This window comes from Perca flavescens, chromosome 15 (genome assembly GCF_004354835.1).
Source record: "Perca flavescens isolate YP-PL-M2 chromosome 15, PFLA_1.0, whole genome shotgun sequence".
Taxonomy (NCBI): Eukaryota; Metazoa; Chordata; class Actinopteri; order Perciformes; family Percidae; genus Perca; species Perca flavescens.
Genome location: NC_041345.1, coordinates 6,830,181 through 6,855,815, shown reverse-complemented (window position 1 = coordinate 6,855,815; position 25,635 = coordinate 6,830,181). Strand labels below are relative to the sequence as shown.

General features: G+C 39.9%; 1 protein-coding gene across 2 annotated transcripts; it reads right to left on the bottom strand.

Moving 5' to 3' along the window:
* Positions 1-903: 903 nt before the first annotated feature.
* On the bottom strand, positions 904-18,017 carry emp2 (epithelial membrane protein 2). 2 transcript variants are annotated; one of them, XM_028598489.1, is made up of 5 exons: positions 17,827-18,017; positions 4,005-4,307; positions 3,813-3,921; positions 3,582-3,722; positions 904-2,623 (listed from the first exon to the last, which is right to left on the bottom strand). In XM_028598489.1, the coding sequence occupies exons 2-5, from the start codon at positions 4,080-4,082 to the stop codon at positions 2,454-2,456; spliced, it is 498 nt and encodes a 165-aa protein (XP_028454290.1). In that variant the 5' UTR covers positions 4,083-4,307; positions 17,827-18,017; the 3' UTR covers positions 904-2,453. The 2 variants fall into 2 exon arrangements, with proteins under 2 accessions (XP_028454290.1, XP_028454291.1); XM_028598490.1 differs by lacking the exon at positions 17,827-18,017 and adding an exon at positions 7,537-7,630.
* Between the last annotated feature and the right edge of the window lie 7,618 nt (positions 18,018-25,635).

Here is a 25,635-nt window from a genome sequence, read left to right as displayed (position 1 = left end):
TATGAACCAAAACATTTCCAATTCCAAATCAAGAGTGGCTCTTAACTCAACTTTTAGAGGTGATTGCCGTTGAATATCTGCAACAGAGTTTGCACGGAACTTAAGTCCAAGTTATTTAAATTTAGATATGTTTTGAAATCACCAAAGCTAAACCAAATAGATCCAACTAATCCAACTAGATCCAACCAGCCTAATCTTTGATAAACCATATTTTACACCCCCCAAAGTTGTACTGCAGCAACTCACTTTTCATCTCAATACAAGTTCAAACGAGGTCTGTTGAAAGACGAAAACATGCACGCAAACAGGAGACCTAGCCTATTATTTAGCGAAACACACTTAAGATGACAACTTCACAAAACATTTGAACGACAAACATCACAATCTCGGCCTCCAATATGTTGTTTTGATCATTTTCAAGTATCGTCTTGAGATCAAAATCTTCACTTCCATTTCTTTTCCCTGAATCTTCATTATTGGAGTAGTAAGCTACCAGACTCTGTGGTCCAAATGTTGCCCGAAATGAACATATTCCTACCACAAAACCACCCGGTGCCCTCTGAAGGATCCATCAATCTGATCCAAGCTGCATGCATTACAGTAGTACCCCCCCACCCCAAACCAACACCAGAACAAGGAAAACTGTTTATACAATGTTACTGTGGGAACAAACATTATCTCTATATGTCCACAAAGGCTGGAAGTCATAATGGGAATTGGTGGCAGGTACAGTACAGTAACACATTTAGGTTACACTTTACTTGAAGTTATCTACATAAGAGTGACATGACACTGTCATGAACGTGTCATAAACGTTATAAACAAGTCATAAACGTTTATGACATAACGCCTCTTTTAGTAAGTGTCATGACATGGTTTTTGTCATGACAAGATATGGTTAGGGTTAGGGTTCATGTGTCATGACTGTGTCATGTGTCATGCCACTCTTATGTAGATCCCTTCAAGTAAAGTGTTTCCCACGTTTATTGTTGTTAAATTCCAGAGCACACATGTGCATAGGGGCGACAGAAATGTTTCAGTAATGGACCAAATAAACAGTAGCCCAGCCAGAGAGGGCAAGACCCAATGACTTCATACATCCTCAGTCACACGATGCTAAAACACACAACAGTGGTTTCAAACAATAAATAGCCTTTGCCTTTTTCTCAGTGAAGCTGTGAACAAAAAAGCATAATAATAAAAATAACAAAGAAATGTTCATTCCTATTTCAAGTTTGCATGTTCCTATATTGTCATTTAAAAATCCCAAATTTCACAGCACATTATTGGTTCCTTTTTCAACAATCATTAAAACACAAGTCAGTGACAGAAGAATACAAACGACGTGTTAAGATCCTACATATTATACCTCTACTAGTGCCTGACTACACTTCCTGTATGCTATGGTTAACATATTTTTTTCTTTTTCTTTCTATTATATATAGCTTTAGTATTTCAGTCTTAGAAAAAAGCTTTGGGCAATTACCTGAACTATACACACAGCTAATATGTACAAAATAAATTCACAAACAAAAGTATGGACCCTTTGGAAAGTCCCAGTAAGTTCCCACTTGTCTTCAGTTTTGATCCTTTGTGATTGGACATTTCAGACAGGTTCCTATGAATGGAGTTGGTAGGTGGGAAGCAGGACACAATGAAACAAGAGGAAGAGACAAATCAGTATGTTGGAACAATTGCGTGGTGGCTCAGGGGGAAAGTTGGAAGAGGATAGCGAAGGCATGTTCTCAGTAAATGCAGCAAGGAGCCTCAGGGGCCTTTTCTATGCAGAGCAGTGAGTGAGTGCTGAATGCAGCGTGGCGCCTGTGTGGTGCATTTGCTGGTCTGCATTTGTATTGTGTAGATTTGATGTAAATGAATCTATCCAGCACAGTTCACCCAGCTGGCAAAAGCATGACTACACATTTCGTACTGCAGATAAAATGTGAATCATGGTGTTATTTCTCACCTTAAATGTTTCCAGAAACATATTTTAGTTGGCTGTCATGCATGAATACAAAGACAATCCAGTTGACTGTCAGCAGTGTTTCTGAGGCACTTATCAACAACAAAACGTGTATAGCACAGCCCGTCAACTGAACACACTCCTGCACGAGACCTCGTGCATCTCAGCGAGCACATTCAGTGAGAACAATATAGCATCAGGAAGGAGAAAGCTGTGCGATTATTGGGTTTTGGTTTTGAGTGTGTAAGGTGGACAAAAATGTGCGCTTTGTGGGTGAATTGCCTGGTTCTAAACCTGAGACTAGAAATGAATGTCGATTTGTGGTGTGCATGTATTTCTTTATCTCCATGGGTATTATACAATCTAAGCGTTAGAGAGAGACTGGGTGCATGTTTGTTAAGGCAAAGTGTATGTTTGTATGCAAATGGGTCCAAGTGTTCCTGTTTATATCTTTGAATATTTGCATGCCTGTGCCTCAAGCCCATCAAATCTATTTGCGCTTCCTGAGCACCAGGTACATCAGGCCGCCGATGAAAGTCATGGGGAAGCTGATCCAGGCCAGGACATAGGAGGAGCCGTAGGAGCCTTCCTGAAGACTGGGCACATGAAAGCTCGTTTTTTGAGCTGTGTAGATGGACGCTGCGATCATCACACATAGAGCTGGGAGGAGGAGAGAGGAGGATGGAAATTACACTGGTTAGTTAAAGAGGAAATTTCATTTAAACTACAACTACAACATTCAACCAGTTATGTCCTGCAGCCACTCTGTGCCACTTAACGGAATAGTTTGACATTATTTTGCGAAATACACTTATTTGTTTTCTTGCTATGATAAGATTGATACCACCCACCAGCAGCTGGTGAACTTAGCTTAGCTCAAAGACTGGAAACTGGGGGAAACAGCTAGCCTGAACATATTGCTTTAAAGCTGAAATCTTGAATTTCCTAAAATGAATAGTGTATATTATAATGAAACTGCATTTGTTAGTGGTTGAGTGTCAACTGTTGAGAAGCTTTCTACACTTTGCCATTGTTTACATGCTGTCAGGGTTGCACCTGTCCTGGTTGACAACGTGAATAAAGTGAACAATATATTTGATTCCAAGTCTTTTGGTAAGTTGATGGCATTTTTACTAAAATGCTGGATACCACATTACCACAAGGTGAAACGATGAGTGTGAAGGCTTTGCTATCCTTCCATCAATATGAGGAAAGTTGAAGATTACATATTTTACCTAACACTTTGGCTGGGACTCAAATCTTGCCAACCCAAGGACACTGCACAGAAAAAACCAAATTGGTAGTGGCTAGTAAGCGTAATAATTCACCAAAGCCCCTGTCGCACCAAATCCATGCTTTTGGGGGAATTGTTGGGTTTCTGTAAACTATAGTGTGGTCTAGGCTTACTCTTTATGTAAAGTGTCCTGAGATAACTTCTGTTATGATTTGATAATATAAATACAATGTAATCCAAATTGAAAAGCTGCATTGACAAGTGTGTGTGTTTGTGTGTGGGTGTGTGGGTGTGTGTGTGTGTGTGTGTGTGTGTGTGTGTGTGTGTGTGTGTGTGTGTGTGTGTGTGTGTGTGTGTGTGTGTGTGCGTGTGCATGTCACTCACAGGCCAATAGCTGGATGATGGATGTGAAAATGAATCTCTCTCCCTGTTGGAGCCTACAGAGCTGAAGGATGAAGACGAAGAAGCTGACACAACATAAGATGGTGGCCAGGATCATAGTTGCCTGGACGGCCTGCAGATAGGCTGAGGAAAGAGGAGAAAGGAGGTGTTACATACACACTTACCGTACACACACACACACGCATCGATTACATAGCCACACACGTGTCTTACCTGCATCAGCCGTATGGCTGTTCTCCACAGGATAGCAGGTGGAGTTACAGGAGTACCACAGGTCAGCGTAGATCACATCACGTCCAGCTGGCGTCACCACCCACCAATGCTAAATCAGGGAGGGACACCGAGATGGTTAAAACGATGAAAATGCACTGCCCTGCTCTGTGACCATTCTTGGTTTATACTCACATTGTGAATGGTTGCAACAAAGAGGAGGATGGCTGCAGCCAGATGGAAGAGGATGATGAAGGCTAAGATGATCAACATGGCTGCCCTTCTGTTTGGTCAGGCCAGTTAAATATCTTACAGGCTGCTTCAGTAGCTATCTATGTCTCTCGCTGGCTGGTTGTCACTGCGCAGAATGTACCTTTCAGCGTTTGGTGGATGGCACTCCTGTTGGATGTTTGCTTGTGTGTTTATGGTGGTTGTCACACAGGCTGGTTTGCAGGCTGATAGTCAGGAGTGGATCGAGGTCATTCACATGAAAGGAATCTGTTGGTAGCAACATGTACAACTTTAGGTAACACTTTACTTGACAGTACCGACATAACCATGACATGACACTGTCATAACTATGACATGAACCTTATAAACAAGTCATAAACGTTTATGACTTCTGTCATTAAGTGTAATTCGGTTTTTGACAAGTTGACATTGTTTGGCTTGTCTTGATTATGACAACTTGACATTAATCAAAGTGATATTACCAGAAGTTGTCTTGGTCATGACAACTTGACATTAAATTTGTCTTGATTATGACACTTTGACTAATGTCAAAGTGTCATTACCAGAAGTTGTCTTGGTCATGACAAGTTGACATTAAATTAGTTTGGGATGTCTTTGTAATGACAACTTGACATTAACCAGGATGACATTACCAGAGGATGTCTTTGTCATGACAACTTGACATAAACAGAAATTCACCTCTTTTTGTATACATGACATTTTGACCTAATGATTATTATAATTAGATGTGCAAGATTAGAGACCAATTCTAGCACTTTTTCAGATAGATGTCTGACTGGAAATTTCACAACACTGGGTGTCATGACACTGTTATGACAGTGTAACTAATAAATATGTTGACCTCAAGTAGTGGTACCAATTGTATTTGTCAGTAAGATATCATTGATAGGACTTGCTGTCATGACAAAATTATGACTGTGTAACTAATACATATTTTGACCTCAAGTAAAGTGGTACCAATTGTATTTGTCATTAAGATATCATGGATAAGACTTGCTGTCATGACAACATTATGACAGTGTAACGAAAACATTCTTTGACCTCAAGTAAAGTGGTAACATTTGTCATTAAGATATCATAGATAAGACTTGCTGTCATTACCATATTATGACAGTGTAACAAATACATTCTTTGACCTCAAGTAAAGTGGTACCAATTGTATTTGTCGTTAACATAGATAAGACTTGCTGTCATGACAACATTATGACAGTGTAACGAAAACATTCTTTGACCTCAAGTAAAGTGTTAACATTTTTATTTGTCATTAAGATATTGTTGAACGAGAGTATGTGAAAATCCAAAAAACAATTAAAAATTATTTTCCTTCTTTTTGAAATATTTTTGCTTTTTTATAAATGTATTTGTATTAATCCAAAAGACAGCTAAAACTATCTTTCTGCTTTTGAAGTATATCAGCTCAAGAACAGTGGAGACTGTGCTTCTTCTTTTGACATGAGTTAATCCAAAAACAGCTAAAATATATTCCTGCTCTTGCAACTATAATACTGCCTTTGATTTTGGTTTATGAGTGCTAATGTGCCTTTAGAAATATAATCATGCAAAGTTTTGTGTTACTGATATTACTATAAACATGCTTAGAGACATTTTAGTGTGAGTTACGGTGTGAAGCTGCGGTCGGAAAGAGCAAGTGTCTGCAAGAGGCTTCAGATGCATAAGTTGCCTTGTGTAACTATCTGTCTGAACCTGCACAGCTGGAAAGAGAAAGTGCTGTTGGGGCCTTGTATAGATGCACTTGGGGGGTTAGGCTCTGGGTGCATACAGGAGTGTAAAAGGTTACTGCTCTGACCTATTGATCAATGCAGTCGAACTGAGCCGTTAGATTCTATGTTAGATAGCAACATGCATATGTATAAAGGAAATATCGTCATATGAGATGGTTTTTACGTATATCCAACCTGATGCTTGCTTTAAGACTGTATTACCATGTAAGGTGAAACAAATGCGATAAAACACACCTGGCTGTGATGGGGGTTGAACCCCAAGAAATGTACATATAAAAATGGGTGCTTTGCCGAAAAGCGCTCTCTCTCCCTTGGGTTCGTTTTCTGCTCTTTTGACCAAGACTCTACGAGTAGGGACCTCCTGTGTCTTAGAGCATTTTTGAGTGATTGAACTCTGTTCATTTTTCCATTTATTTGGTTTGCTTGTTAACTTTTTGCTTTTAAAAAAAATAAATAATAAAACCACCTGTGTTCGTCTTGAGCAAGGTGACCCAAAAAGTCTTTTTTTGCTCTTTTAGAAGAATTTATTTCCTTTTTTCTTCTTTTTTGGCACTTGCCCGCGTGAGCGGGGACCCCGAAAGGGGAAGTGGTGGCCTCCTCTTTAACGTGCGGTTTGCGGCAACCCCAAGCAGACCTTTGATTCTCCAGCTGAGAACCTGCGAGTGCGAGGGTGTGTGTGTCTCTCTAAAATTAATCTAAACCATAGGGAAGTATTTCAATTAATTCATCTGAACCTATTAATATTTATAATACAATATTTATAATATTTGAACCTATAATGTTTTAATACCTACAGTATTAAATATAGGGAAGTATCCGAAACAACTCCTCTAATATAGGCTTAACCATCCGCCCGCTAACAGTATCTGTAACGGCTGTACGGCAGAAGAGGGCTTAGAGTGCGAGGGTTATGGGGGGAAGAAGGGGGGTTGGCTTTAAAAGAAAAAGCGATACTATGCCTCGATAACTGTCACATTGTTCCACAATATCATAGATAAGACAACAAGTCTTATCCATGATATCTTAATGACAGATACTTTACTTGAGGTCAAAATATGTATTAGTTACGTAAGGGTTAATGCCCGACGAGGTGTCCATTGTCAGGTATTAATTAATACCTGACAATGGACACCTCGAAGGGCATTAACCCGCTTATACCATGGTCACTTGCCAAATAACATATTTTTAAAACATTAGTTCATATTTTAATTAGTTTTACAATCGAAATATAAAGTTTATCCAAACAATAACTCCGTTTCCCTGGTTACGCCTGACGGTTTGACTAATACCTGGAACAATCATTCCCATCCATCAGGTTCTTATGCAATGCAAACGTTGTTCTCTCCACTAGGATACGACTTGCCTCCCTTAGCAACCGGAGATATTTATATAGTCCGCTCAGCTGATAGAACCCTTCAGTTTAGCAACGAGCAAGAAAGCTAACGCTGTGCTAGCAAGATCCAAAGTCAATAACATTGTGTACAGTTGGCAATCAGTAAAAATAATTTGACAGTATGTTGAACAACAAGACAATCTAGCGATAGCTATTCAGCCATGTCATTGTCCCCAAAACAATATAACGACTTTTACGAAGAATTTGATCCGCGATGTGTAACGTTACTGTCGGCTGCAGCGGCGCAGCCTGAAGCAGCGAGCGGAACAGTGAACGGGATGTGAGAGATAACGTTATTCGCTGTGAAACAAAGTCCGTCCAGAGGGCCAGGAGAACTTACTTCTTGCAGCCTGTGTGTTTTAGCGCCATCCTGTGGTGTTCAGAGGACGATTTGGAAATAATAAATCCACATTTCCTTATTGATTTAATGTAGCGCATTCATTTAGAACAGTAAACAGTCAGTTTCACCGAACTCCTTTAGTAGGTGTCCTACATCACTTTTTAATGGACACCCTGCAGCCAATCAGAATCGAGTATTCACCCAGACCATGGTATAAACTGTCATAATGTTGTCATGACAACAAGTCTTATCCATGATATCTTAATGACAAATACAATTGATACCACTTTACTTGAGGTAAAAATATGTATTAGTTACACTGTCATAATGTTGTCATGACAGCAAGTCTTATCTATGATATCTTAATGACAAATGTTACCACTTTACTTGAGGTCAAAGAATGTATTTGTTACACTGTCATAATGTGGTAATGACAGCAAGTCTTATCCATGATATCTTAATGACAAATACAATTGGTACCACTTTACTTGAGGTCAAAATATGTATTAGTTACACTGTCATAATGTTGTCATGACAGCAAGTCCTATCAATGATATCTTAATGACAAATACAATTGGTACCACTACTTGAGGTCAAAATATTTATTAGTTACACTGTCATAAAAGTGTCATGACACCCAGTGTTGTGAAATTTCCTGTCAGACATCTATCTGAAAAAGTGCTAGAATTGGTCTCTAATCTTGCACATCTAATTATAATAATCATTAGGTCAAAATGTCATGAATACAAAAAGAGGTGAATTTCTGTTTATGTCAAGTTGTCATGACAAATACATCCTCTGGTAATGTCATCCTGGTTAATGTCAAGTTGTCATTACAAAGACATCCCAAACTAATTTAATGTCAACTTGTCATGACCAAGACAACTTCTGGTCATGACACTTTGATTAATGTCAAAGTGTCGTAATCAAGACAAATTTAATGTCAAGTTGTCATGACCAAGACAACTTCTGTTAATATCACTTTGATTAATGTCAAGTTGTCATAATCAAGACAAGCCAAACAATGTCAACTTGTCATGACAAAAACCGAATGACACTTAATGACAGAAGTTATAAACGTTTATGACTTGTTTATAAGGTTTATGACACATTCATGACAGTGTCATGTCATAGTTATGACAGTGTCATGTCATGGTTATGTCGGTACTGTCAAGTAGGAAAGATGAATCCCTTGTGTGTTATTAGCATACATCAAACACATAGATAAAACAATTGCAGAGGGCTTACTTCCCGGTACTTGGCGGCCCCAAATGTTTGTAAAACCGCTTATGATAAACTGCAGAAAGCATATTCATTTTACTAATTTGACTTTTCTGCAACCACTTTTAAGTAAAGTACACTAAAGGGAAAAGTCAATCTCTGCTGTTTTATGAATGGGAGTTCATTTATTCATTAGCCTATTATTTATTGAATTGTGTCAAATTTAAAATGACTGAGAATAAAATAAAATAAAAGGAAATAGCGTAAAGGCAAATCAGGTAAAGACTATATGCACTAACAACAACTATTACATCTGCAACCAATTGTCAAAATACATTTTTCAAACAGCTGTGAAGAATGCAGCGTTAATGAAATTGCCGGAGAGAAATATTTGTAGTCTTAACGTCTTATCTCAAATTACAGAAAATGCTAGTGAGATGTGAGATGAAGCGTGTATCTATTGTCTATATGTCTGCCAAACCATGTGTGTGGTTGAGTGTTTGTCTGTGGAGTACAGTATGTGGGAGTGTGCTGTTTACTCTGCATTGATTGAAGGCCTTAATCGTGACTATGACTTGTTGATGGAAGCAAGCAGTTAACTGTTTACATCTTGAAATGGGCAGTCAGTGTAGACCAGAATATAACATGCTATGTTAGCATAGCAGGATTAGCCATTCAATTCCATCCAATGGTGCCAAGAATGCTAGAGCATCAAGATGCCAAAAATGATGCATGAGAGGTCAAGGGTCACTGTAAATCAACCAAAGCCCGACGCAAGTGTCTTTGCTAGTTCAAGACTGACGCGGTTGTCAATTTCCTGTCCAGCGCCCACGTCGTTTAAATAGCAAATGCACCTGCGCCCATCTTTGCGCCCATGGGCGTGCTGGTCTTAAAGGGAGGTGTGTTCAGGTGCATTCTTTGTGTATTGCTATCTTGAGGCAGCGGGATGTGATTGTGCCATTGAACAACAAAAACCTGGTCTAAAGTCAATAGCGCAGCATTTCATTGTTATTTTAACAGCGCGTTAATAAAATGTGCCCAGGCACGTGCACAGCGCGCACACACCGTTTGTTACACACACACAGGGAAGCGCAGCAGCACACAAACATGCAAAAGATTACAAATAAAAATATTACGGTACAAATCCGCCATCATAGTAGCAATGTGCCAAGGTAAAAACGCGCCTGGCTTTTAAAGGGAATGGGAGAGGACACTCTGATTGGTTTATTGCATGTTACGCCCAGAACTCACCTATGAATTAATGAAGACACTAAGTACAACCCTTTTGAACCATGCGCCCGGTGCACGGACCCTTTTTAAAAATACCAAATATTTCCAGAAACCCTCGTTTGTCAAAGGGCTTTGCTCAGCATGTGAAATGCCCTGTCGGCATCATTTTGTTTAACATTCATACCGCTACAAATATAATCACACAAGAAGAGATTCTGAAATATGGAATATATTTCTTTCCGACAAATCCCTTTTAAACTAAACTCCAGCCCCGCGTTTAAGGCTGTTATACTATGACTGCAGAGTAAAGCCTACATCTCCGCTACACTTGCAGTCTGCTCTCTGTGTACACTGTACAAATCAAACTCAGCCGACTTATACGATAACGATAACATAGACATATGAGTTTGATTTCAGTAACTGCCTAAAGTCAGACCAAACACTTTCAGAAGAAGACAGAGACAAAAGCACATGTGAGTGCACGCCCTCACACATACACACACATACACATATACACACACACACACACACACACACATATACAAAAAGTCAGACAGCAGAGGAATTAGCCCTCTCCGTCAAAATGGAGTCGCAGTAAAAACACCCTCTCCCCCCTGACAGGAAGCAGGCCACAGTTTTTTTGACTGAATGTGGCTGTGGGGTGTGACTGAGTTGGGGGAAGGGGGCAAGAGGGTAAATAGTGAAACAGGAGGTGAGGAAACATCAAATGTAAGCTATGCACTTTGATTTTTTTAGAAGGGAATGTAAACTGCAATAGCTTTTTCTAATCTCTTGATCAAAAACATAATGTACAGAGCTTTCAGGTCTGAAAAGTGAAGCCAACGTGTACAGAAAGTGCCTTAAACCTGGATTCTATCTAATTTCCAGCAGGGGGCAACTCTACTTGTTGCAATAAGAAGTTGGCTCGTATAGAAATCCATGAGAAAATGACCCTACTTCTCACTTCAGTAAACATTTTCCTAATGAGTTTATGGTCTCAATCGCTAGTTTCAAGTCTTGTTCATATAGCATGATGTTCATCTTGTAAATGATGGTCCCATTTAAAACAGACAATTATAGCAGGGGATGCTTTAGGGCGTGGCTACACACAGACCTGTCAATCAGGACAGAGGCTTAGCAATGCATACCTATGGCACTGTGTACATTGAAATAGCCATGAACTTGTTTTGGGGTGCTGTCCATGTTGTTGTCTTAACTTTGTGTTTTTCTGGGTCCAAATTTCAACATTTTGTTGTTCTTTTTCTACACTTTTCTCAAAGTTTTTGTCGATTTTAATGCAATTCATTTGTCACTTTTTCCAAAGTTTTTTGTCACTTTTGTTTAACAAGTTTTTGTCACCTTTGGCAATGTTTTTGATGTTTTTTTGTCACTTTATTCGATTTATTTGGTCACATTTTTCATCATTTTTAAAGAAAAATGTTTTTTTCTTGTGTCAAATTTGACCCGAAGACAACAGGAGGGTTAAACATTGACCCTGTCACAGTGTGTTTTAATTTTGTCAAAGTCAATTGGAACAACTGTTCAACTAAAAATGTCTTGTTCAGCGTTTGGTAGCACCTTGCCAAGAGCAGCGCCATTAAAACCTAGCTTAGCCACGTCATCCATTGTTGCCAACTCTTTTCCAATGAAAGTAGCTAGCACTAGCTCCAAACATCACTAAAAGTTGCCAGATGATGCCATACACTCATTTGTATATTGGTGATGTCATTGTGTATCCTTTGCATAAAGCTTAGTGGTCATGTCAGCTGTCTGTCTGCTGCTCATGGCGGAAGAGAAGAGGGAGATAATTCAAGTTAATTCAAACTGTGTAGACCACATACTGTACATAAAAGCCTGGTGATGACTGACAGAGCAGACTGCTCCTGTAAATTGTGTATACATTCTCCTGTAAATTATGTATACATTCTCCTTTGTGTGTTTTTTTATAGCTTCACTGCTTTGGTAGTCCAAACTGTAATGATCATATACAAGGGAAAGTATCTAAAACTACAATTATGCTGATTTATTGTTGTCATCTCTTTCTTCGTGTGGGTGGATGATGAACCAACATATGTTATGTTGAGCCAACATAATATAATACTGCAAAATAATAATCATTTTAAAATGAGTAATGTATCAATTTTTTTGAAGAAACAAACCAAACATCACTCCATTACTTCTGAAAACTAGTCCTCTTTCTCTCCCTCTCTCTCTCTCTCTTTCGCTGACTATTTTCAACAGACAAATGCACACAAACATTTACCTAAATGTGGAGGCCTGTATTCCCCGGGGTTCCTTGGGAACGGGGTTGCCTTGCAGAGCTTTCACTCAGCGCTGATAGTAAAGTGTGAAAGCACTGAGGCTCACCTCTGACCCCAGGCAACAGCTGCAGACACACATATACACGCACAGAGCACATAGCTGCGTGCATGCTGTATATATTAGCCCTGCTAGTCTGGCATGCATAACACAGATATTTCGCGCCTTATCTATCATAATAGATATACGCTCAGCTGTGGCGAGTCAATTAGCGAACGAGTGACAAACTGTCTTCATTATCAAAGTTAGAGATAATCCTATACTCACCATACAGCAGTCAGGTCATTAATACAATAAAAACTGGATTGTGATAAAATAAGAAGTACTGTAGTTTTGTGTAATCACATAGGTAGGCTGATTCTGTCAGACTCCGCACACCTCGCCTGACACGCACACTGACAAACAGGCTGCCATTCCTCCTCTCCACTCAGCCTTATAATAGGAGGCTGGGGGACTCGATGCAAGTATGTGTGTGTGTGTGTGTGTGTGTGTGTGTGTGTGTGTGTGTGTGTTTGTGCCGACTGACTCCCTTCCCTGGTGGAAAATGCTGACTTTTAATGTCCTTTTTTTACTCTTTTCATAAAACACAAAGCCGCAGACTTAACTGGGCCTCTGTATCTCACTCCCCCGTCTCTCTCACTGTCCCACTCTCCCTTTCTCTGTATGTTTCTCTTTCTGTCTTTGGCCATGGAAAAAACTAATTGAGGAAGAGAAAAGGAAAGAAGGCTTCCAGTGGAGCCCTCTGGCTCCTCATGAGGTCCTAAGTTGTGACTCATCTGGACCCTTATGAGGTCCTAAGTTGTGACTCCTCTGGACCCTTATGAGGTCCTAAGTTGTGACTCTATATACAACATTTCCTCCTCCAAACCACCTACTAATGCAACATTATTAACTGACTCGCTTTATATTTCTTCCATAAGGCAAAACAGTTGACTTGTGTGCGTGTGTGTGTGTGTGTGTGTGTGTGTGTGTGTGTGTGTGTGTGTGTGTGTGTGTGTGTGTGTGTGTGTGTGTGTGTGTGTGTGTGTGTGTGTGCGTGTGTGTGTGTGTGTGTGCGTGTACACAACAAGAATATCCAAGCCAGGGCTTATTTTTAGAGAAAACACAAAAGGCTTTCTTCCCTGGAGTGAAGTCAGTGGCCAAACAAAGTTTTAAGTTTTTAAGGACGAGCACTCTAGACACCCACAGGCACAGATCAGATGCAAACACACAGTTTGGTTGTAACCCTTTCATGCATGTATTTTTTTTGCCGAGTGTTTTTTTACTCTTCTTCAGAATTGCATTATGGACTTATAGCTGGCTGCCTGCAACTCTGAAAGAAGCTTGTGAAGCAAAAAGCAAAACTGGATGAAAGATGCTGGGACAACTTGGCTATTTGCACATCTTTAACACTAGAAAGCCAAATATCTGACAGTTTGGCTTGAGGGTGTCACCAGAGGATAAGCCATGGTGGCTGTTTCCCAATTCAGAGGCTGGATCCAACACTGTTCACAATTTTTGGCCAAACGCAGCCTTTTTTTATACTGCATTTGGAGAACAAAACCAGTATATCCCAAATGCACGATAGTTTTGAGGTCACTGAGGTTAGACCATCACATGTGGGGAGAAGGCTCAGGCTAACTCTGGCATTTTATGAGGACATTCACATCCTAATGCAACACTGTCACTTTATTTCTCACTATGCACACTCACTAACTAAGACAAGAGTGGACCGTTCTTTCTAAAACATGTGGAAAATGGATTATAAAGTGCATACAAATGATGCATTCACAGCCCAAATTGACAACAACACTGTCTTTTCAAACTGAATTTTAAACTGGTCATGAGGCTGTTCTATTACTGGCAACACAAGCCTAATAACTTGACATTTCCTCGATCGTTTTTATCATAACCCCAAAATCTATCAGTCCCTCTACATTATCGCTGGTGTTGGGGATTTCCTCCTCTGTGTCCCCCCTTTTGGGACTACGTGTCTGACTCCAAATAAAAGAACTATATATCCCCACGCATTCGTTAAATTGGAATTACATTGATCCTAAGCAAGAGCCAAATAAGACGATAAGATAAAGTCAAAGACATTCGTTTAATCAGTCAAGCATCGGAGTTTCAATACACAGATCTGTGGGATCACAAAGCACGCAGAGACTCAGTTTACCAAAAAGCCAGAGCCGGTCCACGTATCTCTAGACTGTCAGACCTCATGAACCCCGATCTATTCTTCCCCTCATCTCTTACACTTTCTTTCTTGGGCCCCCTCTTCTTCTTCCGCACCTGGACTGCTATCTTCACACAACACCCTCCAGGCTGTATTATGTCTCGTCTTCATTTGCTCTCACGCGAAGTGGTACATTCCGCTCCTGTTTCAATTATTACTCAAATGTACTTTGCTCGAGGTCACTGTGACCTAACTATCTTATAGTTATGGCTTAAACTAAATAAGCATACACCAAAACACACATGATCTCTTATGGAAACATTTTACATTCTTATTTATCTGCAATTAGTAAGAACATTATTCTACACTGACTTTAAAATAAATAGTTGAGCTATGATGAGGTTTGTTGAATACCAGGAGAATAGATAATCATTGTACTGTACTGCAGAAATATGGTGTGTGTGTGTGTGTGTGTGTGTGTGTGTGTGTGTGTGTGTCGTTGTCGAGATGCTTCATTAAATTAGAGTTGCTTATAACGGAAGTCGACAAAGTCTTCGCTCCTGGACATAATGTAGGACATTACATGCACATTCTTGCCTTTGACCACAATGAATTTGAAGTAGTGCTTATATCTCCACCTTGAAAATGCCAATTTTTTATCAGAATCAGAATCAGAATCAGAAATACTTTAATAATCCCAGGGGGAAATTATTTTTGTTACCACTCCAGGTATACAAACAACAAATAAAAACAACATCATATATTATCAAGACTTGTAACTTATATAATAAAAACAAATATACAGTAATAATATATCAAATATGAAATGTACAGTGTAAATGTGCAAAAAGTGCAATAAAAAGAAAAACGATTGTTCGGATTGCTCCTGACTCGCCATCTCTGCTGCTTCATGAATCTCTGTTTAGCTGGTGTGTGTGTGTGTGTGTGTGTGTGTGTGTGTGTGTGTGTGTGTGGCGCGTGTGCTGGCATGTGTGTAAAAACACTGGCTCTGATTGGCTACCATGAAACATGACTCTGCCTTAGCCAATCATAATCGCTTACCTCGTTATTAACCCACCTCCTCACTAGGTGTGAGCCAGCGATGCGTTCGGATTACGCAGTTTATTCAATCAATGCATAGTAACGCACCGCATTTAACGTCCAGTAACGTTAACGGCGTTGTAACGACGGGAAAAGTAATTAGTTAGATTACCCCGTTACTGAAAAAATAACGTTGTTACCTAACGCCGTTCTTTTAAACGGCGTTATTCCAAACACTGTGAAATGTGTGTGTGTGTGTGTGTGTGTGTGTGTGTGTGTGTGTGTGTGTGTGTGTGTGTGTGTGTGTGTGTGTGTGTGAGTGTGTGACAGCCTTCAGTCATGACTCCCACATGGCAGAGAGAAGTTGAGAAACACCTGATAGAGATGTACATGAGAGACATCCATCCTCATCTGTTAATCATGTCCCCATTCTCTTCCTTTTTTTTCTATTCCACTCTTTCACTTCACACGTCTTCCCTGAAAGTTTTCATCTGTCAGCACGTTTTAGAACCTCACACCCCTGACTAATCCTCCTATCAAATATCACACACCTCTCTCCTCCTGCTACTTCAGTGGGACTGAAAACACTTTTGAATTAACACCTGCCTTTAAAACGTCCATGCCTTGGTGTGTCACGTCACATCCAAAACAGTTAGGGGTGAAGCACAAAGGGTGCAGCACTGTCCAAATACTTCGGATAGAGAAAAGGACTTCTGCTTGAGGAGAATTTAGCCACTGGAAAGAGCAAACTTCAGTTACAGGCTATTATTTCCACAAGCCTTCTGTAAAGCTCGACTCTGGTGGGAAAAAGCTTCCACATTTAGCTGTTTATTAGTGGTCGTTTAACACATTACTTCACACATTTGTATGTTTGATGACTGTGGGCCTCATTACAGTAAATTAAAAGCTGGAAGAGAAGAGAAGAGAAGAGAAGAGAACAGAAGAGAACAGAAGAGAACAGAAGATGGTCTGCAGTATCATCAAGACTCTAGTTAGTTTGACCTTTTACACTTAGCGTTGATGTAATGTAATATAATAAGATGGGGGGTGGGTGGGGTCACCAGCGTCACAAGAACAACATGTGTGAAATCAGTGTTGGTGTTCATGTTCAGCTGCAGTTTCCATGAGCAACTTGAATGGGTCCATAATCTTCCTTCTATTGTTTTTTTGTCCTTATCTGCCTTTTTCCATGCATTGTGTGCAATAGTTTATAACTGCACGTCCACAGTGGGATGCAAGTTACTTTCCAATAGATTGTTAAATAATATATGACAGTAATCTTCAGACTAATTGCCATAATAGCAGTGCTTTCCTCAGACTGCATTCTTTGTCACGCAAACATTGCCTGATGAGAATGAGTTATTTCTGCAGCCCAGTATGAACAATATCCTCGAACCATGAAAAACCTGGACCAGGTTGTTGTTGTTTTCAACCACAAGAGGGAGCCCCCCTGGAGGGAATATCACCTGCCTCATCAAAAGTAAGGTGCAAATCAGTCCACAATGCAAGATAGGGGCAGCTGTATTCAGCATGATAGTGCAAATAATGTGCTTAACATGGGACCTGAACAGATTTACCTATGATAATCAGATTATGTTCAGTTCAATTACACACTTACACTCATATAATCCTATATGCGAACTACAAAATCCCTAATCTATAGGAACATAATTCGAATTTAGTGTTACCATATGGACATGCTTGCAGATAGCCTACAAAGTGCCATACATTCAGTATTATTATGTTTCAGTTATTATTATTATTATTATTATTATTATTATGTGTAGATATGTATCCAACACAACAGATACACTCAAAAGTACCTATGACACACACATTTCCTGTGTCCATTAAAAAAAATAGAAAATAGTTCCCTCGCAACGCACTAAACATCCATTCTCAGCACTCAGACACAAAACACGCACACACGCACACACACATTGGTGGCAGACAACGCCCCTTTCATTTCCGGTGTCTGAAACTTGGAGCCACTCAGCAAAGTTACGATCTATGTAAAAAAAAAAAAATATCCGCGGGGGAGCACGGCAGCAAAGGCTTAAAGCGAATATGATGTATGAGAAGGAATGATCAAACAAAATAAACCTATCCTCATTTTTAAAGATATGCTATACAAATCTCCAGACTGAGCACCAAATATTTTAGGAATACTTTAGACTAGATATTGTATATTGTAGGAATAACTCACCACAAAGACATTTAGTCACTATAACAGTTATTGGTTTATTAAAGAGGGGATCCCATAGAGAAAGTTCCGTGCCGCATTCAAACAACATGCAAACTAAAAATAATGAATAATGACTTACCGAGTGTAGACCGTGAAGATGTGTGGAATTCCAGATGTGACTGTGAGTGTGAATGTGAAAAGATAAATTGAGGGATGATAAATTGGAGGAAAAAAAAAAAACAGCCGTCAAAGGTGACAAAACGGCAGCTGGAGATCTCACTGGTAGTCTCAAAAAAAAGTTTGAAAACGCACGTTCTCTGTAAAGGCTGTCCTGGGCTCGTGTGGGAGGGCTGGAGGGCTGGAGCTGGGTGTGGTTTGAGATGTGCGACATGCGAACATGCGTGCGTGTGTGTGTGTGTGTGTGTGTGTGTGTGGGAGGGGGGGGGGCTTGTTTAACTATTATTCGTGGGGTCCAAAAACCGGGAGTCCAGTATACTTGTGGGGTCCGGACAGCTTTGTGGGGCCAAAATGCTGGACCCCACAAATTCAAAGGGCTGTTTGAGGGTTAAGACTTGGTTTTGGGATTAGGGATAGAATTAGGTTATGGTTAGGGTGAGGGTAAGGGTTAAGGTTAGGCATTTAGTTGTGATGGTTAAGGTTAGGGTAAGGGGCTAGGGAATGCATTATGTCAATGACGGGTCCCCACAAAGATAGTGAAACAAAGCTGTGTGTGTGTGTGTGTGTGTGTGTGTGTGTGTGTGTGTGTGTGTGTGTGTGTGTGTGTGTGTGTGTGTGTGTGTGTGTGTGTGTGTGTGTGTGTGTGTGTGTGTGTGTGTGTGAGTTTAGGGCTCGGCGGGTAAAATTAATGAAAGGGGAAGTTTAAAAGTCTTTTTGGTAGACAAGAAACGGCAGAGGTCAGACGGAGAGTGAGACAAAAGGAAATTAAAAGGATAAAAGGGGATGAAAAGTCAAGGAGAGGAAGGAATACAGTCTGGAAAGAATAGTGAAAAGGAGCAACAGGGCAAATGTTTAGAAGAGAGAAATGGAGAGGTGAAAAGGAGCAGGAGAATATGAGGTTTTGCACACAATTATCATGATTTTATGAATAATATTCCCATTTTTTTCCAAGTTTTCATTTATATTAGCCTACAGGTTGAAGTGGATCAGGGTGTTAGTGGAGTAGTCATTTTCCTTTTCACCTGGGAAAACTTTTTCTTTATTGTTGTGGTGTGTTTCTGCACCACACCTCCCTGATCGGGGTGGGCAGCACTGGAAGAGGTCAGTTTGTGTTTCTCTCTTTTCTTGGCTGGCTATCATAGCTCATTATAATTAAAACAGGTATTCTCTTTCAACTGCCAGAAATGTAAGACATATCACTTTTTAGATTCCACATGGTTTCATGTCTACAACAACACATTCATGAAAAGGTTAGAGCAATTAGCAATCAACATAGGCTGTTAGAAAAAGAAATGTTCTGTCCCTCTTTTTGTTTTCATCCCCAGCTTCTCTGCAATCAAAGTTCTACCCTCTGTCAAACCCCACCAGATGCTTCACTTCATTTCTTTTACAGCATTTTCCGCTGTCATTTTTACACACAAGAACACTTTTGGTCAGATTGCTCGAGTACTCCAGACTTTACAAGAAGCCCAATCTTCATGCTTTCTGTCCCATCATTTTACCTTTTTGGATTGTCACAGTTTTGTAATTTTGGTACAATATGCGATCAATGTGGTTTTGACTAAGTTCTATATTTTTATGTCGTTCTGCAATATTTGAGATAGTGAAAGGAATAGTTTGATATTTTAGTTTGATATTTTAGTAAATGCATTCATTGTCTTTCTTACTGAGAGTTGGATGAAAAGATTGATACCAATCTCACGTATGCTTGGTAAATATGAGGCTACAATCAGCAACTGTTTAGCTTAGTTTAGCTTAGCATAGCACAGTGACTGGAAACAGGTAAAACAGCTAGCATGTCTCTGTCCAAAGGTATAACTAAATTAGCCTGCCACCACAGTGAAGACAAGACTACAGGAAGTCACTGCGCAGGCTGCTGTCATTAGGCATTCGTACATATAGCTATGAAAAGTAATGCACTGTAATTCATATGTATTCCGTGTATTTATTGCTGTATGCACCACACTGACTGCTGCTGTATAACAGCACTCTGGTCTGCATAGGGGTAGGTCATAAAATGGAGCACTTTCAAGCGGGGGAGCTGAGTTCTGAGTCCTGGGGAAAACACAAGATGTTTACCCAGGAAACGTGTGTTTGTGTCCTGGTACTGCCCCAGGGGGTCGGTGTTTTAATCCAAACCCCGATCATTTTTCTAATCTTAACTAGTCGCTTTGGTGCCTAAACTTAACTTTCATCTACGCATAATGACTACCTTTTAGTTGGCTAAAATCAAGGGAGTAAGCGAGCATCCGGAAAGCGTACCTCCTATGGGAAGATTGTAGGCTAACAAGCCACCCCCCTCTCGTTAGCATTCCATTGACTCCCATTCATTTTGGCACCACTTTGACAGTGAATTACTTTACATCTGAAGCGTTTAAAGACTCTATTTGTCCATTGTTTATTTCTAAAGAAACACAATAATGTATAAAAGGCTCCATTACCTTGTATCTCACGTTATGGCCCCGTAGCAGCCGTTTTTGTAAAAAACCACGCAACTTACTGTCGCAGAGTAGAGAAATTACCGTATAGTCAGGAGAAGCTCGCGGGCAGTTTCAATTTACATTAGCTGTTTACGTTTAATTACTAATTTTAACTAGCATTTTAGTTAGCAATAATTAGCCTGTGCCTATATTATCTCCTTACATATACCTACTAGATTGGGAATGATTGAGATTTCTCTTGGCACAGCTACCAGAAGACTTACAACTTTCAGACAGGTTGCTCACGTCACATCTACGTCGTCAAGCTCAGATTGAAAAAGTGACTTCACTGGTCTCTGTCGAAGTATATGGCGGCGCTGTCTCCATTCTTTTACTGTCTATGGCTAAAATCAACTGCAACAGCCCCTAAAAGGATTGTCACCTATGAGTGCTCTGTAGCAGGCTGATAGTCACGTTTTGTCGGCTAAACTGAACTGCAAAAGCAACATTTTTTTTCTGCTAAATTTAACTGTAAAGACAGTTAACCTTAACTGTCACGTGACCGGTTGTCACATGACCAGCCGGCGGTCACCTAGTTTCGTAGGATATCATGCAAATTGTTGTGCATAACTTTTCATACCATATCATACGAACCCGTTCATGTGAATGTGTTGTACTGCGCTGTGCCAAGAATAGTCTAGCCAAGAGTAGATTGCATTAATTTTCAGCTGAAGGTGTAAAAGGCCTGTGTTTACAAAATGCCACACCCATCTCTAAAAGCATATCAGCCCTGTGGCTGAGTCGACAAACAGCTGTCACATCGAGACTTTCCATTTGCAAAGAATTGATAACTCAAAACACTTGACTGAAATCTGAACAATTACCTAACCTGGAAAGGTTTGCTGTGGTCAGTTTTATACCAGTTTTATCCCAGATTTACAGTACCTTAGGAAATCAGGTTCTTTGTTCGTCCCCTGTGCTCAGTGGTCCGATGTTACCATTGTGACCGGATGGGATTCTTTTGTGGGGTCATAAGGAGACAGTTAGTAAGGACAGGCACGAGGTAATGAAGAGGGCATTGTCAAGGTTTGCTGCGCAGCACATAGTTCTTTGCATTTTCCAGACGGCCATGACACGGGACTGCCATCACTGCTGGAATAAATGGGAATCCATCCATCCAGCCTGATGTAAATACTTTGACATTACAAGTTTTAAATCTTTACATTTTAAGTAAATGAGTGAGCTTGTGCTTACAATTAATTAAATTCTAGACATAGATTAATGGTGTGCACTGTGCACCATTAAGGACACGGGTGGCACTAGGGCTGGTTCTCGATACCTTTAAGGTATCAACGGATATAACTACCAAGTAGTATCGAAAGTTCTCCAGTCAAACGATACCGGCATTCGATCATTTTGTACGGAGATCTAGAAATATATGATCATTTGTGTGGTTTTGCTTGCCAATCACTGCATACAGTCTGTGGTGGTGAAGTCAAGCGTGGCGGAGTTGGCAGCTCAGCGTGCCGAGATGCTTCCATTTACATTTAAATGATGTAGAAAAACTCTAAACTCTATAATAGTTAAAGAAGATTAAACCTGCACACCGGCAAATGGACAGTGTGTCTCCTAGCAGCACCGGCTCTCAAATATCCATAAAAAAGTTATCCTCTTTTTTAAAAAAGTGGAAAAATGTCCTTTTAAGGAGATTTCAAAATTAAATTTCTCTTCTAAATAAGAACCAAAAAAGGACACTGTCAAATATATCCAGAGAAGATTACAGACTGCTTCTGACACTTTTCACTGACTGGTGGCGTATATGTTTCACAGTTAAACTCCAATATTAAATTCAAAATTTGACTTTGAATTTTTGAAAGTGACAAAAGTCCACCAATTAGGATACTGCTTGACCCTTTTCTTTTAAACATGGTCTTACAGCACACAGCAGGAAGGAATGATATTAGGATTTTTTTTTTAAAGCCTCAGGATGCCTTGCTTGTGCTGCTGCGTGATAATAGTAGGTTGCCTTGAAAAAAAAATTATCGTTAGACCACAAATTACTCTGTTTGCCTACATTCATATTTGCACACGTCATGTGCACAAACTCATACACATTCACAAGAGTTATCAAATATCATATGCATAAACATAAAGTGCTGTGCAGGCAAGAGAGGAATGGATGGAATCGGCATGTTGAGCTTATGTTGCTACATTACTTCACTCACATCACTCCAGTACTGAAGTCTCTACACTGGCTTCCATTGCCTCAAAGAATTGATTTCAAAATACTTTTTGCTGGTTTATAAATCACTAAACGGTTTAGGGCCAAAATACATTTCTGATCTGCTACTACACTATGACCCACCCAGACCTCTCAGGTGGTCTGGGACAGGTCTACTTGTTGTCCCCAGAGTCAGAACTAAACAGGGGGAAGCAGCGTTCAGTTTTTACGCTCCACGTATCTGGAACAAACTCCAAGGAAAACTGCAGGTCTGCAGCAACTCTCAGAGCTTTTAAATCAAAGCTAAAGACCTATCTTTTTAATGTTGCCTTTCTTTAAATAACTGTTCATTTCCTATACTGAAGTTGCATTGATGACACTGTATGACATTCTATAACTGCTCTTTAATGTTTAATTTCTTATACTGCACTGTCAATTTTATTCTTGTCTTTTATCTAGTGGTATTTTTTATTAGAACTCAAAAAACACAGGTGTGACAATAGATTATCCATACAAGGACCACGTCTGTGAACTGGTCAGATTTAGTCTGTGAACTAGGTCAATAAGAAGAACAACGTCTGTGAACTTGTCAGATATTTCTGTGAACTTATCAAGAGACAGACCGTGAACTGTCCCGGATTTAGCAAGGTTTACCGAGATTAAACTAAGCTTTGTAGCGACGGCTACATCATAGTGAAAACTACTGCAATCTTGTAATGGGTAACGAAAACACCAAGTCACTTTTTTTTATTTTTTTTATCATTTTTACCTGCACTTTAATGTTTTAATATTTTTTTTTAATCGTTTTTAACTGCTCTTTAATGTTTTATGCAAAGCACTGTTTTATGTAAAGCACTATTGCTGAAATGTGCCATACAAATAAAGCTGCCTTGCCTTGCCTTGCCTTACATTGTAACACTTAATACAATGGACTCTCTTTCTCATTTGCTCATCGGAGACCTTGCCAGTAGACATGCACACACACACACACACACACACACACACACACACACACACACACACACACACACACACACAAATAATTTGTCTCTATTCTGGAGGATCATACCTCAAAATTTCAAAAACTTTTTTAATTGTATCCTGGACTTGTATGGGTACAGATACAACTACCCCTGCATCACTGTTGTGGTGACAGTGTATCTTCTATTGTTTCTGTCACCTGTGTGTCACCCTTCAGCATGCTTGTTTTTCATTTCAACATCACATTGGTGCACATAAGAGCACATACACACACACACACACACACACACACACACACACAGGCTGACAGGGTGCCTGTTTAAACAACAAAGAAATCCCATCATCTCCCCCCACTTTTGTGCATAAATACACACACACAGTGGTGGGAACAGGTTTAACCTCTCTGCCAGGTGTCAGGTGGCCTCCGCACATCAACCCACTACACACTACACACTACAGCTCCACCCTGTAATTAGGCTTTTCATTTAGTACAGTGTATCTCACCTTGGGCAGAAATCTCTTTCTTGCTGGCCATGTATAATTTTAAATGTGTATAGCAATGGGTCCTATCATAGGAAGGATTTCCTATACAAAAAAATTAATTTTCAATGTTATGATTACAAAAAAGAACGTGAATAAGTTTAGTTTCAGAAGCAAGACAGACCCAACCCACATTGTGAACCCAGTGTTTTAGACATGCTTTCCCTTTTCTGGAGTATATGACCCAGAGGCTAAGAGTATTGCATAATAAAAGTGGACGAGGCCCAACTACTGCAAATCTACATGCACACATCAAACATTATCAGTAGTTGAAGAAGTATTCAAAACATGTATTTAAGTTTAAATCCTACATCACAAGTAAAAAGCCTGCAGTCAAAAGTTTACTTAAGTAAATAAGCATTATTGGCAGTAAATAAAAGTATTTATAATGCAAGATTGCCTCTTCCAGGGTGCTGTAATATCATATTTATCATATTAGTGCAAAATGATATAATATTTGCTGTCTATATGAGCAACATGTTAATGTTGTAGCTGGTTGAGGGCTACTTTAAATCTATAACAATGCATTCAATTATCATGTTTTGTGAAACACCTTACTTATAACTATAGTTTTCCATTTGATGTTGTGTGAAAATCACATTTCTAGATAACACACTCTTACCCCAGTCCCAGTTTGTGCCTCTCATTTATTACATTGATGTCACAGCACCCAATTTGTTTTAGGTGGTAGAGTGCTCGTCTACCAATTGGAAGGTCAGTGGTTCAATCCCTGATCCCTGCAGTCTACGTGTCGAAGGGTCCTTGGGCAAGACACTGAACACCGACTGGCTCCTGATCCTGTGCCATCGCTGTGTGAATGTGCATGTGCTTAATGTTTGTCTAATGAGCAGTCGGCACCTTGAATGACAGCCTCGGCCACCAGTGTGTGAATGGTGCCTGTAGTGGGTAAAGTGCTTTCAGAGTCGTTAAGTCTAGAAAAGTGCTTTATAAATGCATCCCATTTTCAGTCATTGAGTTTTTACAGTTCCTCCTTCAGCGTCCTTCTGCGTAGAGCAGCAGTGCAGCAAGCATGTAGAAAGTACCAAATCAGACGAAATAGTAGGCAAACTGTTAGTCATTTAAAATATGTATGTAGCAATTGACATTTGAAGCAATTAGGACATTTTGACACAGAACTGTAGAAAGAAATGTATTTTCATGAAACTTCATACCAGCAATAACTGCAGTCTGCTGGCAGCTACTTTCAAACAGTATAGTGCCTCCTGTGTGACCATTAAAACTAAAATCTCCCCACCGTCTCTCCTTCCCCAGCACTTCTACTACCTGGATGCATGCCAGACACACACACAAACACACACACACACACACACACACACACACACACAACCAAGAAAACACATACATAGATGTACAGCCAGACAGGAAGCAAGCCCCCACGTCCCCTGTTCCTGTTTCTCACAGCATACATGCATGTGTGTGTGTCCATGTTCGCTCTGTGAGGCCTGCTACTGGAGGCAATCAGCAGGAGGCAGATTGAACAGCACAGGAAAAAGAAATGAGATAGAACATTAGTGGAGGATAGAAGCAATATTACTGGACTGTACAGCAAATTATACAGAAGGAAAGAAACGGAGATAGTGACCAAGCC

Excerpts from the sequence above, each read along its gene's own strand:
- emp2 (XM_028598489.1), bottom strand. The coding sequence starts at position 4,082 with ATGTTGATCATCTTAGCCTTCATCATCCTCTTCCATCTGGCTGCAGCC. Across the intron at positions 3,922-4,004 it reads TTGTTGCAACCATTCACAAT|CATTGGTGGGTGGTGACGCC; the intron begins GTGAGTATAAAC and ends TCCCTGATTTAG. Across the intron at positions 3,723-3,812 it reads CAGCCATACGGCTGATGCAG|CCTATCTGCAGGCCGTCCAG; the intron begins GTAAGACACGTG and ends CTCTTTCCTCAG.